The sequence below is a fragment of the Thunnus albacares genome, chromosome 7, assembly GCF_914725855.1.
Source record: "Thunnus albacares chromosome 7, fThuAlb1.1, whole genome shotgun sequence".
NCBI lineage: Eukaryota > Metazoa > Chordata > Actinopteri > Scombriformes > Scombridae > Thunnus > Thunnus albacares.
This window is the reverse complement of record NC_058112.1, coordinates 18,058,409-18,077,084: the sequence shown is the minus strand read 5'-3', so window position 1 is coordinate 18,077,084 and position 18,676 is coordinate 18,058,409. Positions and strand designations below refer to the sequence as shown.

General features: G+C 38.0%; 2 protein-coding genes across 9 annotated transcripts in view; one reads left to right on the top strand and one right to left on the bottom strand.

The window, feature by feature from the left end:
• Positions 1-720: 720 nt before the first annotated feature.
• Positions 721-18,237, top strand: zgc:162879 (ras and EF-hand domain-containing protein). 2 transcript variants are annotated; one of them, XM_044355834.1, is made up of 17 exons: positions 721-1,418; positions 3,198-3,350; positions 5,467-5,557; positions 5,902-5,997; positions 14,023-14,100; positions 14,189-14,304; positions 14,398-14,466; positions 14,934-15,015; positions 15,169-15,239; positions 15,403-15,535; positions 15,635-15,736; positions 16,395-16,539; positions 16,635-16,716; positions 16,868-16,982; positions 17,067-17,180; positions 17,289-17,365; positions 17,456-18,237. In XM_044355834.1, exons 1-17 carry the CDS (start codon positions 1,108-1,110, stop codon positions 17,556-17,558), a joined length of 1,938 nt encoding a protein of 645 aa, XP_044211769.1. In that variant the 5' UTR covers positions 721-1,107; the 3' UTR covers positions 17,559-18,237. The 2 variants fall into 2 exon arrangements, with proteins under 2 accessions (XP_044211769.1, XP_044211768.1); XM_044355833.1 differs by having other exon boundaries at positions 727-1,418; positions 15,346-15,535.
• Positions 17,597-18,676, bottom strand: part of fkbp16 (FKBP prolyl isomerase 16) — a 70,747-nt gene continuing 69,667 nt past the window's right edge. For all 7 annotated transcript variants that reach the window (XM_044355843.1, XM_044355840.1, XM_044355838.1 and 4 more), the window contains one exon: positions 17,597-18,669. In XM_044355843.1, coding sequence (XP_044211778.1) covers positions 18,583-18,669 — 87 coding nt within the window. In that variant the 3' untranslated portion in view covers positions 17,597-18,582. The remainder of the gene's footprint in view (positions 18,670-18,676) is intronic.

Genomic DNA, 18,676 nt, shown 5'->3' with positions numbered 1-18,676 from the left:
AGACTGGTCGGCTATCATCAATCATGCAGTATGAAATTATTCATGCTTTGACTGTTATTAAAAAAAACATAAACAAATGGCAGCTTTTTTGGTGAAGTGGCTGTCATCAGAACAATATTAAATTTGCTAAGTGCAGAACAAACACAAAGTGGCAGTGATTTAGTAAAAATATGTGCAGGTACTGAACATGCTTTTATCTGAGTACAAGCCTAAACTACTCTATTGGTTCATAATACTCTGAATGCCACAGTAAACGTATCGTCATGTGAGCTGTCTCAATGAACCACTATAGTCAGGCCTTCTATTTGTGACAGTACAAGTTGCTCACTCTTGTCAACATGTATTGTAAGTAAAAGAGTTTTTATGTAAATTTGTTTTGTAAATTCAGCTGCCAATGTAAAAAAATATTGTGAATTGTATTTTTTTGTATGATACATCACTACTGTTTTTTCTTTTTTTTGTATTGTATATAAAAAGCACTTTATTTTAATTTTTCAAATAAAGATCAAACAGATACTTTTTTATTTGAATGGTTCTTGTTTTGAACCTCCTCCTCATGGCACAGGGTAGGAAGTGTTTGCTTAAATGTGTGCATATGAATGTAACTGCTTGCCCACAATGTTAGGATTTTTGAGGGGTTTTTAATCATATTTGTACAGTTTTAATCTCTTGGGGTGGAGACAGGAACGCACACTGCAAACTTAAGCGGAACAAAGAGTAGTGTGTCTGATAAAACTCTCACATGCACCACACACACCTTAATGGTAAATAGAGCCAAGCGCTTGCACATCTGTCGCTTTTCTATTGTATTACAGCTCAACTGCACGCATGGATGGCATCTAACTCGGGATGAAACCAAATAATTAGAAAGTTAGGCTCCTGCAACGGTAACTGGTGGATCCAGGTAGGAAGTGACACATTGGGTCCATTGATTCGGATGATACCCGCCTACACTGAGACCTGGACCAATCACTGGCTCTTAAGTACCTCCGTGGGACCTTAATTGAGACTAAACAGACCTTTTTCGGTACGTGGGAGAAGCGGGGTTACATTTTAACTGTGCGCCAACATTTTTAAATGCTTTGAATGTGCTTTTAAACGCAAACTATGGACCGACCCAGCCTTCGGAGACTATTCTCTGCTTGTGATGTGGACAAGTCCGGTAAGATTGAGTACGAGGACTTCACGGTTGTCTGCCGGGAGCTCAACGTCCCCGAAACCGAGATCAAAACTCTGTTTCACAAGTTCGACGTGGACGACGACGGATACATCGACTACAGCAAGTTTTCGTCCAGGTTCCAGGAGGTTTCACAGTCTATGGACCTGGCGGCTTTTGGCGCTGGGTCGTCTCAAAACCAAGACTGTCCGTGGGAAGAGTTTGTGGGCAGGTTAGATGCGGAGTCTCTCTTCTCTGAAAGGTAAAGTCACATCCGGCTGACCCCTCCGTGTTAACCAGGATTTAGCTAGCCAACGGCTACCACTGCTTCTACAACGTTATTTAACGTCCGTCCAACGTTTGCTAGTTCACGTCAACGGCTGCGTTATCAACTATTTCCCCATGATAACCTGCTTTATACTAACTTTTCCTTATTTCATCTAGCCAGACATGGGTTTTTAGTGATATTTACAAGTCTGTCAGATAGTTCTCGTGACTCATGCAGTACACAGACAGATAACGTAACAAACTTTATGTAAATAGTGCTTCACGGGTTCCGCCCCGCCTCACCGTTAAGTACAGGTGTATCGGTGACGTTAAAGCTAGCTCCGGTTAACTGTACTGTTGGTTGTCTACTTTGTTGAAGAGAATAACAGTTGTTTTGTTCTAAATTTGCTATATGTTCATATATGAGAAACAAAACTAACAACTGATAATAAACAAAATTTTTTGCGGAGCTTCAATTGCTCTTCATGGTCTTCCCAGGCTAATGGAATTTGCCCGGTTGTTATGGAGACGTCTCAGTTACGCAATGTGGCCCAAGTTTGGAACTTTAGTCACGTGATAGCAGGTGGTCATACATATATGGGCTATCTCCATGACAACTGGCCGAACTCCATCACTGATGAAGACCGTAAGGAGCGATTAACAATTCCAGAAAAAGCTAGTAAATGGACCATGAGTCAGTATTTTTTGTTTTGCCAAACTAGTTTGATTAATCTACCCTTATCCATATAAATATAAATATTAGAAACACCTCAGTAGAAACTGTAGCCTCATAAAATTGAATTAATGCCTCTCTAAAACAGTTTCAACAAAAACTGATTATAATTTTTATGACAGTAGGATTTATTGCAGGGCTGTTTAGACTGCAGGAGAAATACAGCTTTAAAAGGGCTTTAAAAAGTAGTTACCGGTGGTAAAAAAAAAAAAAAAAAAAAAAAAAAGCTTGTTATTAATCTAAAATCTATGACATACATTAATTCTGTATGGAAGTGTATTAATGACAGGTGACGAGTGATGAATCACAAAAGAAATTCAAGCTGTTGCAGATCTACAAGTTGAATATGTGAGAGTGGCATGGACAGATTGTAAAAAAATTTTAATTTGAAAATCTTGATTTTGTTTGCATAATTGTTCCTTTTTTCTCTCCAGTTGTTTTAACAAATGAATCCCTGAATGAATTAAAGGTTCCCCTTCTTAATACGTTCATCTAACTCGTTGTTCAGGTCATTTACAGAATATATTCACAGTTATGTCTTTAAAATTATAAGTGAACTTCATACACATTCGCCTGTAGTAAAGTGCTGAGCCAAACCATGTGATGCTGATGATCCTTTGTAGAGTTTAAACACAATATTTCTTGTTTGTTTAATTAAGTATTGTTACTGTCTACTGAGTATCTCCAAATTTGGTGATTTATACATATGTTTAACTTCACAAAATATGATGTAATATACGGCTTCAGTTTGTTTCATTTACATTAAAACTTTTACTTACATGAGCAACTAATGAAGTAAAGTAGAAGTTTTTCAAACACACATACTGTGCAGTGGACTATGTTGCAGGGGTGGTGTGAAAAGTTTCTGTTGATCTTTAAGAGTTGCTATGAAACTACCAGAAACAGCCACCTTTCCAGGCCCTCGGAGGTGGAAGCATTTGATACTAGAAAAATAGATTTTGGGTGGAGTATGACTTAAAGAAAATGGCACCGACTTGTTCATTGATGGTAGTAGCGTGACTATTTGTTCTCCTCCCACAGTCTCAGGGAGCAGCTGGCCGATCTTTACCAGACCATTCACTCCTCTGCAAACATGACTGTGCTGCAGCAGTATGAGGAAATCATCCGCTCTCTGATCAGTCAAAGTCTGGACAACAGACGAGAATGTGAACAGCTGGAGACAAGCTTGAAGCGGTAAGAACAAAAGTGTGGTCAAAACATCTGCCCCTGTGAAGTAGAAAGAAACAGGATGTTTAAAATCTCACAGATCATAGTTCAAGCAAGAAATCACATCATATGTTATATAATGATGAAAGATACTGGGTTTCAGGGGCTACAATGTATGTAATTAGCACTCAGTAGTAGCATTTTATGTGAAATTAGAAATTCAGGGTTTGTTTGTTTTTTGAGTAACAGATCAAATAATCATAACTGTCGTCACTGAAACCAAAGAGTTTGAAGAATTTGTTTCACTAATGAGCCGTGGTGATCTGCTGCCCTCTTGTGGCTGAAAACCATGGAGACAGTGGATAAATCAAGGACCTTTTAGTGCCTTGGCACCAACTCCACTGCATCAACAGGGTCAGGGAGAGACTGCTCAGCTTAAAACTACATCCATTGATTTTTTTTTTTTTCTTTCCCACTTGTGGCTGAAGAACAACAATAGAGGCTGACCAATACCCAACTCATATAGTGGTCACGTTCAGTCAGTGTGTTCATAAAAAGTACACATCCAGCAGACACAGACCAGCATTAGCCTTCATTTTGAGTCATGTTTCTGGCAACCTGACAAATGTGAATCTAATTTTCACTCTATTTCTACCAACTCTTAAGAAAATGTTTCTTTCAGCTTCTAAGTGTTCAGCTTTCTTTTACCAGCTAATCGCTAACTTTGTCTGTCTGTGGTGCTGCGCAGTGAGAGCCCAGTAGGTTTATCAGAGGTTTTCTACTAAAACAGTTGTCTGTTGGAGTTGTGGGAACGTGTAGTAATAACTACCAACAATGAGTTGGTAGTTAGCCTAATTCAGTGTAATTTGAGCACTATGAGCAATCCTTAACAGAAATATTGATTTAAGTTTAAATGTCATGAGCCCATCTGGTGTTGCTGCAATTTAATGTGCCACCTGTCTGCTGGTTCACTAGTTATTATACTGACATAGACATGGAAATATACTAAAGCATCTCTGGGACTTTTTAAATTTGTCAGTCCGTATCAATGGCGTGCAAAGGATTAACCCGAACCACACCCTGCTCTTTGTCTCGGGTGCCACATTCTTCTTTTGAAAGAGAAAAAATATTTACAAAATGATAACAGTTCATTTACCACGTTTTAAAATGTTTTAATTGTAAAATGTAAAATTGTAAATGTTTTGAAGATCTAAGATACTGTATTTCAAAGATTAATCTGCTGAATTTTTTTTTGAATAATTTGATTAGTTGTTTTGTCTATGAAATGTCAGAAAATTTCCCACATTTCCCAAAGAAAACCATAAAATCTCACATTTGACAAGTTGGAACCAGCAAATGTTTGTCATTTTTGCATAAAAAATGATAAACAATTATCAAAATAGTTGCCAATAAATGTTCTGTCAATCAACTAATCATTGCAGCTCTAGATTTATCACAGTAGTTAGTGATATATTCAGGCTGAACAAAAGCACTGTAAGTATTGCAGGTTGTATTTTAAAGGCTGAAGTCTTTTAATGATAAGTTTTGAATCTGTGAAATGACACATAGTACCTTGAATTAAATATTGAATCTCAGCCCTACACATGGGAAGATGTTGTGTCTTTAAACTGTGTTTGTTTCTTTCTGTGATTCAGTAACAAAGTGTGAGAAAGGTGACATTCCATGTTCAAGGAAGTAGGAAGACTAAAATGTGCTGCCCTGCCCGTTTTTGGAATCCCTTTCTAAAACTGGATATTCGGATCTATAGTTTCATTACCGGCTGAAATAAACTTACCTTTTTAAAATCTTAAACTAAAACAAGCTAACGTTAAGCATGTATGTGAGGTCTTATTGAAAAATCTCACTCAGAGATCAGTGTGCACCTGTGGAATCCGCTTTTCAAAGGCCGTCCCTCCCTTGTCTCTGGTTGGTTTGGGTGTTGTCTGACGAAAGCAGGTCAGTCACAACTGCAGCATGTTTCAAGTTAAATCAGTCAAGTAGACTTTATACATAGGCAGGAGGTGGATTTGTATTTTAATACTTGCTATATTAATCTTTTGGACCATTGTTGGAGAATCTGCTTTGATTCAGCAGTAGTGAGGCTGCTGCCACAAACTTGAAGCACATATTTCTGTTCAAACAGAACTGAGGAGATGAACAACAGTCAGCTGGCAGAACTGGAGGACGATATACAGCAGCAAATTGCCAGAACAGAGGAGAGAGCGAGAGACGAGGTGAGTGTGACATTTGCAGTATTTATAGTGGACTACTACTCCTGTGATTCACTTGAACATTTATAGAAATTTTAAGTTAAATGTATCAAATAAGATGAATTGGCTGCATTTAATGAATAAACAATATACATAGAAATAGGCTAAAATAACTACCTTTATCTCATAGTGAAGTGAAAGGACCTACACATTCTTCAGTAGTTCTCGTGAGCTACCTGCATATTTGTGGTGCAGCACACAGCAGCAGGTTACACGTCTCACAAAGAGCCTCTGTAAAGTCAGATGAAAGCCCCTCTTCAAGGCCTGGCCAGTGAGCACCTCTAACTGCTTTGGTTTCATGTATGTAGGAGCGCAAGAAAATGGAGGGGATTATGTCTACCATGCAGAGGAAGCATGAGAATGAGGTAGCAGACCTGCATGCTACTGTGGACAGACTGTTAAAGGTAGGTTTCACCACACAACATGCAAGCTGAGTTTATTCTCCCTGTTCGTTCAAAGGGAACACATTGTATGTAGATGGTATAACATTTCCTTATAACGTGAAATAGAGAGGAGAAAGATATTACAAAAGCTTGACGAAAATCTGGCGAAAACCCTGCTGCACCAGACAGACAGATTTCTCAGAGGGATTTCTCACATTTCTAGAGCAGGGTGCTCCCTGCCTAATTAACTCAAAGGTATTATTATTGTATTATTGGCCGCCACCTTTGATGAAAATTCTGGCATGTGATGTTGACGGAACGAGAAAGGCGGAACTCAACTGCAAGGACAGTGCAGCATCTGGACAGTCTACAGTGCGCACACACTAGAGTTATCTTGTGATTCATTTTCAAAAAAGGCAGCAGTTGCAAGAATATTTTGACTTAATTACTAAAAAATTACCTCTGCAAGATGAATTTGAAATATATTGTGAACTTTCCACGCTGTCACTCAGAGACTAACATTAGTGGAGTGGAGCAGCGATCAGAAGTAACAGACGAGACCAGCTGACCAACACACACTGCAGCATTTAACAACTTCAACCAACTCTGAGATGAAGAAAATAACTCGGTGCTTAGACTGTTTCACCTCAAAAACCCTGTGCTCGCTCAGCGTGTTGGACAGCGATTTCTTTCCCCGGAGCTAACGGTGCAGCAGAGAGGCTGCTCTCCACTGCTGGAGACATGACGTTAATAATAACACAGCGGAGCACTCTGCCTCCCCCTCAGTTTGTTACTCTCATACAGACAGGAGACTGTATGAATGGTTTGGTACACTGGAGCAAGAGACTGAAAATTGTGCCCCTTTTTCTATTCATTCAGTCGAAAATCAGTTTTGAATAGAGGATCGATTCTGAATCAAATTGGCACCCAAGTATTGTGATATTATAAGCATATCATAGGCATATCATCCCAGGCCTAAAAAGTCAATGCCGTCATTTGTCACAACTTTTATTTTTCATCTTTTTGTTCCACCTTGGCATAACAATTTAATCCCCATGGATACTTTTGTCTCTCAAATCATGATTTTTTTTCACTTAAGCATACGCTGCACCACACACGTTCTCGAGCCTTTGCCACCTTTGTCTCAAAAAAAATCCAGGGAAAACCCTGTAGAGTTATGGTCAAAATGCACCTTTGAGACTCGTTTAAGATCTAACATTTTGCATCTAAATACACATACAGTATACAACAATATGCCAAGATCCAGCTGAGAAATAATCAGTCACAGCAATAGAATATGTCTCAAATGCGTCTCAAGTAATCCCTTGTGATCAGATTTTGCCTCTCCACTCTGCAGAAAAATGTGACTACTACTAAACTGAAAACTACACAATTGTGCTTTGCTCTGCTGTTTACATAATGAATAAAATTGCACAGAAAATTCAAAATGATAAAGAGAACTGTGGAAACTAGGAAAGGCTATATTTTCTTTTTTAATCACTATAGTCTTTATTGCCTTTATACACAAGTAAAACAAAAACATAACATCGACACAAACAACTGAAAAGAGGAGGTTACAGTTTACAACTGGTAATGCAGTTTACAGTACTATTTGCTAATTAAAACTCCATACAATAATTTACATTATTGTTAATAAAATTATAGAGTGCTGATGTCTATTTCTAAACCTAATCCATTTTCCCATTTTCTGTTAAACTCATCTTCTTTCACTCTTAGAGAATAAGTCATTTTTTCCATCACATATGATAATAATAAAAATAATATTTCCTGTACTTTATCTAACCGCTGTCTATGTCTGGGTGGGTCTGTTTCAAGCCAGTTTCTTATAATGGCCTTCCTGCTAGCAGTGAGTAGAATCTTGACCAAGTAATTATCTTCAGCACCACTTTAGTTATATAACTCAGGTATAAAATGGAACACTTCTTGGAGATTATATACCCTAATACCTCATTCATTGCTGAATTCACTCCATCCCAAAGTGGCTCTATTTTAGGGCAACTCCATAAGATAGTATGTAGAAGTTATTTGCTGTTTATGTTAGCTGTAATAAAGAGACAAATTAGCTTTTTCCAATTAATTCTCTCCATTTATGTGACTTTGTGGATGTCTGTAGTGTTTCACACATATGATACCATTCTCCTTCTGAAATTGTGATGTTCAGTTCCTTTTCCCACTTAAGTTTTACATAAAACGTAGTTTTAGCTTCACATTCTATTAAACTATGATAAAGTTTGGAAATAATCCTCAGTGTTTTTTGATGATAAGCATTGACCATCACTCCTACTGCTGGATTCTTTTCTTCTGGTGCCTCCCTTTTTACTTTTTTGTTGTGATATTCTCTCAACTGAAGATATCTAAACATTGTCTTGCTTCCTAAGTGCTAATCTGTCCTTCTCTTGAAATCTTGAAAACTTCAAAGTCCCTGTTTTCAGTAACAATACAAAATGCAGTCATTCCTTCTTTCATCCACTCTTTAAATGTTGAATCATATATCCTTGGTTTAAATTCGTTTTAAGAGTGAACCAGATTTCTAATGTTATTATTGTCATTGGGTCAATCATACTCATGATATCTCCAGGAAGCGCTTTTTCTCTCAAGTGCTTGGATGTGGTAGTCAGGGATTATTTCTCAGTCTCTTTCCATCTAGCTATAAAGCTGTCATCACACCAAATAATTAGTGGTCAAAGTTGGGCTGCATAGAAATATATCTTAAAATTTGTAAGTGCCATTCTACTTTTATCCTTTGGCAACTGGAGTTTAGTGTATCAGACTCTGGCTTTCTTCCCTCCCCAAAAACATTTAGATACTAATTTATCCCATTCTGTGAAATGTTTTGGTGATGCCTCTTTTGACAGGGATTGAAATAAATACAGTAACCTTGATAAATGTTCATTTTCCCCACATGTATCTTGCTACAGAAATCCATTGGGTATCTGGACCATCTCATTTCTTGTTATATACATCCCAAGGCATCTGATTAATTTTGAATCTCATTTAATATTATGCTTTTGCTTGATCTCTCCTGAAAGTGCATAATTGAATAGGAGAGTTTGGGTTTTTGAAAAGTTCAGTTTACATCCTGCATAGTAATTACATTTCTCTATGATCCCCATCATCCTTGGGAAGGAGGCGTTAACATCCGTGAGATATATCATCACGTCATCTGCGAAAAGGCCAATTCTATGTTCCCTGTCCTCTATAGCTACTCCTCTCAGTTCCCTATCTTGATGGATTGCTTGGGCCAATGGTTCAATATAGATAGCAAACAGAGTTGGACTAAGACAACATCCCTGTCTCGTTCCTCTTCCTAACACAAATCTCTCAGATAAGGAACTATACACCTTTACTCTTGTAGTAGGTTGCTGGTAAATTGCTTTGATTCACTGAATTGAATCTTCGGCAGAGCCAAATCTTTCTAATGTTTGATATAATAATTCCCAATTAATCCTATCCCTATCAAAGGCCTTTTCTTTATCAAGGCTGACCAGGGCTGCGCATGTACTTTCCTTTTGAATCCGGTGTATTATATGTAGAGTTCTAATATTGTCTTGTGTTTTTCAGACTGTTTATAAACCCAGTCTGGTCTTCATCAATTAAATCTGGCATGAACGTTCCAAATAGTTTGGAAATAATTGAAGTTTATAACTTATAGTCCACATTAAGAATTGATATCTGTCTGTAGTTGTTACAGTTTTCCTTGTCTTTGTTCTCTTTGGGGATTAGTGTTATGATCGCCTCTTTCTTGGGATGTCTTACCTTTTTTGATAATTCAGTCAAAGGTTCTTAGAAGAAGTAGGTTAAACTCATTCTGAAATATTTTGTACCATTCTGTAGTGAGGCACTGACGGTTTCTGGGAAACCGTCACTGCCTGGGGCCTCGTTTGTTTTTAACCTTCTCTATCTCCTCCAGTGATATTTCTGCTGTGATTGTCTTATTTTGTATCTTTCCAATACAGAGTAGATCTAGTGCACTTAAAAAAAATCCTCATTGATTTCCCATCTACTGTAGAGGTTTGTGTATATAATTCTTAATAATACTCTTGGAAGATGTGTTCTATTTCTTTTGGCTCACTCTTCAATTTATGTGTACAGGGGTCTTTAATTCTGTGAATGGTGTTGTCAGCCTGTTGTTTGCGTATCCTCTGGACAAGTAGTTTAGTGGATTTAGGGCCCAGCTCAGATTTATAAACGCCTGTTTTATAAATCTTGTTTTTTTCTCTGCCTATTGACCCAATAACTCATCCATTTGTCCCCTCAAATCTTGTATTTGTTTATGACTCTTCTGGTCCTTGTTATTTTTATACTTCTGTTCTAAATCCTTCAGATCTAAGATCAACTTATTATATGTTTCTATTCTGGTCTTCTTAATATGTGTTGTCCTAGCCATTAACCTATGTCATATTACAACCTTCAGTATGTCCCATAGTATGGATGGATATATCTCACCATTGTCATTCTTAAGATATCTTTTGATTTCCAGTTTAATGTCATTAACACTTTTATTGTTCAGTGTCCCATCATTTAATCATCATACTGTTGTTATGTTAGTAGTTTAAGGGAAACCTGGACACAACATGCTTAGAGCCCCTGCTGTTCCCAATCCCAAGCATGGTCAGCCCAACAACAATCAAAGTTCACAATGAAGCAGGTTATTTGCAAAAGCTACGGAGTTGAGCAATCCCCAAAACAACAACAACAAAAAAATCCACTAATCCGAACCCTCAACTTCCCTGACAAAAAAATAAAGTTGAAACAAAAAAATAAAGTTCCAACCTAGCTCCTAATTAGAAAAACAGCAGAAAAATGGTTTACAAAAAGACGAAAGAAAAGGGCTTCTCACTCCTACTGCCTACCTTGGTTTTAAATATTTACAGTGTATAATGATCTACACATCTGATGGTAAGAAAGTTGCCTAACACACTTTGTAGGTTTTGGACACATCTTTAAGTCCAAAACCTACTAAAACCACTCAAATCCACTCGGCTAACACACAGCTCTAAGATAACAGAGTTAACAGGAGTGGAGGAAGCCAGCATCAGCTGGTGTTTAAATCATCTGCATTTGTCAATCAGCCAACAGCTATCCTGTCACCTGAGCCAATTAGGGAACACCACCTGCAACTCATCTCTCTCTCTCGCTCACACACACGCACGCACACACACACTGACTGCACTAAGGAGGGGAGGGGAGGGGGGAGAGAGAGAGAAAGAGAGAGCGGTTAATACAGGACCAAAAACAACTAAATGACCAAGGGTCATAAGACTGTGTCCTTCCCTCTACTGTCCATTTAAATTGTGTATTGCATTATGGTCTGATACATAAGCCATGCAAGTCTGCAATCTGTTACCATATAACAGTCTCCTTTCTGCATTAAAAATAGTCTATTCTAGAGTAAACTGTGTGCTGTATGTAGTAGTGTGTATTGTCTCTCTCTAGAGGATGAAAATTCCTCCAGACATCATCAAAGCTAATTTCTTCACAGGTAGTGTTGAGTAGTTTTGTTAACTGGTTCTTATTCTTCTTTTTGCTTGTATCTAGATTGTGATACAAATTCCTTCTGCTTCCATTGCAATAATATCAAATAGGAATTTGAGAAAAAGTTTATTGCTATCTGGAAGTGCATAGATATTCACCAGTGTCAGGACATTATTTTCCACCTTACCCTTTTACTATGCTATATACCTCACTTTGTCTTTTATTTCTTTATAGTTTTCAAATTTAACTGGGTTCAAGTATGAGTCACAAGTATGTGAGCTATAATATGTGTTTTTATAACTAAATCTTTTAGTTTCTCATGCTCTTGTTGTGATAAATGGGTTTCTTGTAGAAAAGTAATACGCATCTTTTCTTTTTTTCAATTTTGTAATACCTACCTTGGCCCTTTCAATCGGATTACCCAAAACCATTAACATTTAAAGACATCAGCTTAAGTCTGTGATATTGCATCATTACACTTGATGTGATTGATTTCACTGTTTCCCCTCATTGCAACACCAGAATAGTTCTGAACAATGAACCAGAACACGTTAACAAACAAAATGTTTTGCTTTAGATCCCGTATCCCTTTATAAGTTGAGGGGGAAGGCCTAGCTCTAAGAAAGAGCCCCCTCCTAGATATGGGGAATAACCTGCTATGGATCCCCCCACTCATCTAGCTTTAATATTTTGCTAGTCTCTCTATCAGTCAGAGTCATCTGGCATGTAACAAATTGCCATTAATTACACTCACATGTAGTCTGTAAGGCTTGGTGATATTCTTTGAATCAGGATTATAGCTGACGGACTGGTCTATGAATATGTGTATATCCATGCAGCTGTGTCATGCTTGTAAACCTAAATGTTCAATAACTTTAAGAACTCCATGAACCACGTCCATGTGTACCTTCATATCTCAGTTCAAGCACGAGTCTTTTGTTGAAATTCTTAGAGTTGCTCCTGTGCCCGTCTGTCTGTGTCTGATTCTCTGTGTCTCCTGACGTGCTGCCACGTCACCGTTTGAAGAAGCTGTTCAAGCAGTGGTGGCACGTCGATTTCTCCCTGTGGCTCTTGTACTACAGCTGTAATATAGTCAAGGTCAAAAGACTGCATTCGTTCTCCAAGATTGATCTTCTGTTGCCCTGCCTTTTTGAGAAGCATCTCTTTAACATTATACTGGAGAAAATTGACAAGGATGGATCTCGGCAGTGAGCTGGGCCTCTTTTTTTGGCAGTTTCTGATGCAGGTGATGGTTTAGAATGAAGCATCGAGCAGTGATCTTCTCCTTTTCAGTCACAGACATCTGGCAAAACCATTTCCACAGTAAAGCTGGCAGCATTCTCCTGTTCATTAGCGAGATTAACTTTCCTATTGTCACTCTGCATCAGAGTAAATAAAACAATGTACACACAATAACTGTGAGGTATACAATTAGAGGCCATATGCCCTGATCATGTAAGATACGTCAGGTGTTACAGTGGTGATATTAGCAGGTGAAGAGAGTACTATGTGTCAATCTACACAAAAGGTTTAATAACAGCAACATTTATAGTTGAAATATGCAGCACCAAAGACAGAACTTTGTCTACAGATGCAACATTTTGTGTTTGTCTTTGGACAAATAAAGTCATGTCTGTCTTCACCCTTTTCAACAGTCCAAGAGGACTAACAATGAGACCCAAGAGTAGTGTGAACAGACAGAAAATTAATTGCCAACTATTTTAATTAATTGTTTTGAGTCATTTATGAAGAAAAAATGCAAAATATCTCTTGTCACTTCTTCTTATATGTGAATTTTCTGGTTACTTTAGTCTTCTATGATAGTAAACTGAATATCTTTAGGTTGTGAATGTTGGTTGAGACAAAACTTGATAATGCATCTTGGGCTTTGTCAAACATTGATCGCCATTTTTCACAATTTTCTGATTAGTTGCTTCTTCTTAAAGACCAAGCAACTAATCGATTAATTGAGAAAATGATCGACAGATTAATTGATAATGAAAATAATTGTTAGATAATTTATTATTATTATTATTATTATTATTATTATTATTACATTATTACTTTTCTTGCCTGTAGATGGTGCACATTGACAGTAGAGCTACACCTATGAATTGGTTAGCCTACAATATATTGGCTTATTGCAGATACTGTATATTGGTATTGGTGTATATGTTGGCTGATAACAATAGAAACAAACTGCAGTACGGAAATGAAGTGAAATTTTTCTCAGAGAGCACTGAAATTTTTTCAACTGTAAAATTCCCCAAATCAACTAATTTAAGGGATACTCCTCAAAGTGTTTGTATTTATTATGTTTTCATGAAGAATGTCAGCAGATACTTGTGTTAAAAACTCTCAAAGTTTGTATCAGAAGTCCAGTATTGGTCGGGTTACACTTACCATGTCTACATCCGCAAGTATAAAACTGCTGCTCTTGGCAAACAAATGGAACTGTGGGTCTATTAATGTGCTTTTTTATTTTATTAAAATATATTGCCATATCAATATCTAAAACTGCTTAACAAAATGTTCATGTCTGTTCTCAAGAGCCAAGAGGACTCTGAATTCAACCATTCAAGGGAGGAGTTAGTCAGACTGAACAAACAAACCAGTGATCTCTCACAGGTAAGTTATTATCTTGGCAGTAATTGTTTTTAAAAAACGACATTCCAGCTGTACAGAATGGTTCCAATAATTTAGCGTCTCTCCTCAGGAAAACGAGCAGCTGCGCACCTCTTTGCTGCAAGCCCAGACAAACATCGCCATCCTGCACTCAGAGCTGGACAAGCTGAAAAACATGTATTCAGATCAGAAAGCTCAACATGAAAGGTGAGGCACTGTCCTTAAGCTCAGCTGAGCTCACGTCTGATAGACACAAAATGATGATCCAACAACCGATTCAACATGTGCATATCATGACAGAGAAAAAGAGGATTTGAAGGGGATGGTGATGGAATACCAGTCTTACTCCAGTCAGATCCAGATTCTCCAGTGAGTATGTCTTCCAACTGATAATGTTGTTCTAGTTTGGACATTTAGTGAATGATGTTGGTGTCTTAATAACTTTTCTTGACAGTTACCCACTGTTGCATTCTTGATTTTTGTACACCTTTCTGTCAGGGAAGTCAAAATGCCAACTTTTTCTAGGAATTACAAAAAGTTACATATTCTCTTGGCAACAGGAATTTATAGATTATAACCTTAATTTGTTTTAACCAACTTGGATAAGCAGAAGAACGGGGTACAGCGTATTTAATGGACAGTGCTCACTGTATAAAGTTAATTGTCAAGCAGAACAGGTGTAATACTTTGACCTTCATCTGTATTCATCTGTATATTTGAATTGTAGACACAACTTGTCCTATATTTATTTACTGTATCACTCATCCGTTATATGAAAGTAAATGTTTGCACATGTATCTGACCTTTTTCTTGTATTTCCATGTACACACTGGTAGGGAAATGAACAAAAAGCTGTATGACAGTAACGACGGGCTGCGCTCTGAGTTGGCCAGTGAAGTGGTTGCAGCTAAAAGGAGGGTAAGTCCCGTGTTTGCTGATGACTTAGTTCCTCATACGCACTGGCTCTACAGCAGATAGTAGAAAACAGTACACAGTAAATTGTTTTCAATAGTTTAAGAAGTGTAAAAAAAAGAAAAGTTTACTGCCTGACATCCTTAATCTGTCCAACAGCTGTCTCCCCAAAATGAAATCCCAGCTCGCAGGATGAAACCCTTCCGACAAAGCACACTCAAGCACGGCAGGTATATCAAGTTTTTTTTACACAACTCTGTGAATCTACGGATTGATCTCAGCGAATTAAATTGTCACAGCTAAAGCCAGCGTGTGTGTGTCGGTGCTTTGGTACAGCTCAGAGGAGGTTTCCAGCAAGTCGACCTATTCTCATGTGGCCTCCTGGGCTGATAGGTACCTGGACAGTGGAGTGTCCCTGCAGATGGACACAGCCGAGAACTCAGGCAGCGATTACGACAGCGATGACAGTAGAGGCTCAGTGGAAACGGTTCACTACAGTTACTCGTATGTCGCGTCTGATGTTGAGGTCAGAAGAAACGTCAGGTCAAATAGTGGATCAAATAAAATACCAGAATCCTGCTGATCTGTTAAACGTTTAAAGGCGTATTTTTCTGGTCTGTTACAGATATCAGAAGTCAAATCTGAAGCTGCAGTGTCAGTGGCTCCTAGCAAAGCAAGTTCCGTTGCATCGTCCATACGAAGACGTTTGTCTGCCTTTTCCATGAAGGTAAAATGTCCTCTCCAGTAGGCATTGATCTGGTGATATAGAGGTCTCAATACATCTGCATATTTCTAGGTTAAAACTGGACTAAATGTGTTTTGAAAATGTAAAGTCTTCAACATATAACCATTGCTTCAACAGCACCTCAAAAAATATATTTCAACATGTGGGTAAGAGCTGCCACAGATGGAAATATAGACATTTAAATGCTGTTGAAGCAATGTAATATGTAACCTTGACATTGAAAAACACATTTTCAACCTGCAAAACCAAATGTCTTGGCACTAAATTTTTCTGAAACCACATCTCACAGTCTTCATGAGTGGAGGGAGTTTGCTCAGTTGTCATGGGGATAGATTACACCATGACAACTGAGCTAAGTATGGATCATGTGATTATATGGGATGAAGACTGTGATGTGGTGGAAATCTCCGGGAAAAAAAAATGGTAAGAGGTGGACCTTGAGTTAACATTTATTTATTTTTGGGTCAAATATTTATTTTACGGGTCAAAGTCAAAAATGCACTTTCATGTTCAACTAAATCACTGTTAATCCTGTTTTTTTTGTTGTTTTTTTTTTTTAATATATACAATAAATACCACAAATTAAAATAATTTCCACATGATTTTGTGTACGCTTGTTGTTTTTATTGTGTTTTTGAAGCCATTAGAAGCCGACATAGAAGAAACGGAAGAACCCGCTCCGATGTACCGCCTCGTTTTAGCTGGAGACGCAGGAGCAGGAAAATCCAGCTTCCTGCTGAGACTGACGCTCAACGAGTTTAGAGGAGACATTCAGACAACTCTGGGTGGGTACCACCTTAAACATATCACATTTTATAAAACACTGACTGACTGACAGTATGTTGATTTTCAGACATTAAATCTGCTTTTTGCTTCTCAGGGGTGGATTTCCAAATGAAGAGGATGCTAGTAGACGGAGAGAAGACGAGCCTGCAGATATGGGACACCGCTGGGCAGGAGAGGTACTGCACTGACTCTGTGTTTCTCAAGGAAGTAGTGACGGGAAAAGCATAGTGTTTACAATAAATTACATTAGGCAACATGTTCCTTTTTAATTATGTAGCAATGAGGAAGACACTTGTCTAAAAATAGCGCTGTCTGTCTTCACTGCAGGTTCCGCAGTATTGCCAGGTCTTATTTCCGTAAAGCTCACGGAGTCCTGTTACTCTACGATGTTACTTCAGAAAGCAGCTTCCTTAACGTCAGAGCATGGGTGGATCAGATTCAGGTAATTATGGAAATGCTGACTGACCAACAAAAAAAATCCCTCTGCCAATAAATAAAGTGAACAATGTCCTTTGTTTTTATAAAGGATTCAGCGGAGGAGAAAATCCCCATGTGTGTTATTGGAAACAAGGTGGACCTCCGAGAGCAGCTTCCAGAGGGAAGCTGTGTGAGTAGTTTGCATGGAGAGAAGTTGGCCAAGGTGTGTAACTTTTCATTCCACCTGATGGAAAAATGTTTATACACAGACGCCTGGCCTCCCAGGTATCTAAATAAACCGACTGCAGTCACGTTGATACTTTGCTTGCAGGCATACGGTGCCTTGTTCTGCGAGACGAGTGCCAAAGAGGGAACCAACGTCGTCGAGGCTGTGCTTCATCTAGCGAGGTAGGAGGCCGGAGAGAAAGAGAGTTTGAATTTAAAATTGTTATTCCTTCACAAACCATGGCAACACTTAGACTTTTTCCTTTCTCACAGAGAAGTAAAGAAAAATGTCAAACTGAGGCGGCAGTCAGATTCTGAGGTTAGACTGAGTCAATCCAACCCGAAGAAGACTCTAAACAGCTGCTGCGGACTGTAGACACTGATGCACGAAGATATGACACTTTTACAGAGCAATGAAGGACAACAAAGTGATTTTTATTTTATGATGAAGGACATTACATTTGCAAAAACATTGTCTTACATGTTTTAAGCTTTGAAATATTTAACCCCCAAGCCTTGAATATATTTTCATATATCTCTGATCAAAATGAAGGTTTCTATTGCTGGGAAATTGCACAATGTACAAATATCAATGCATTTAATGCAGTCATGCTTATACTCTTACATTTTATATTTATTTGGTAGTAAATGTAATTTTATTAAATAAATAAATAAGGCAAATTGATGCCTCAATTCCAGTTAAATAACATTTAATGAAAAACTGATGGGTTTGAGTTAATGTATGTTTTTTTTTAAATGGAGGTCAGACCTGTGACAGAGGAGCAGAAAGGGAAAAAAAGCATATTTTTGAAACATTTTATTAAGCATCAGTGTAAGCAATATTACATTGCAGTTTCAATACCTCCACTTATTGAGCACTGATCAAATCTTTCAGAGTGTTATTCATTTCCTTAAGTTACTCTTTGTAGTTTGGTTTCAGGTTCACTTATTTTTTTTATTTGAGTATCTATGATACCAGAAGATTTTTCCAGGACCCATTTTTTATGACAAAAAGAATGTGATCCTTTTCCAAATAAAACACCAAACAGACTCCACCTGAAATATGTGCGACTATAACTTCTGTCTTATCGATCAGCAGAAATCTGCTGGTATTATCAGTTCATCCGATACTGCAATATCCTCACTTTCATAAAAACTGCACACTTCCAGTGAAACATTATTCTACCATCTGAAACTCACATAAATACAACTTTAGGATCAGTGCTGCTGCAGCTTTTAAGCATCTTGCACAGGATACCTTCTCCTCTTTATAGTAAAAAACTCTTCAACTGAACTGACTAAAAAGGGCTGGAGAGCAGACGCGATGATGATGATGAAGAGAAGGAGGAGGAGGAGGATGGTTGTAATGAGGATTTACAAAGTGCCCACTGCAGAGGACGTCAGTTTCTCGCAGTCAGAATGACTGACGTCACTAAGCTGCCCAAGGCCACCACCAGAGCTCCAAGTATTAACTTCCAGGAAATTCCCTAAAAC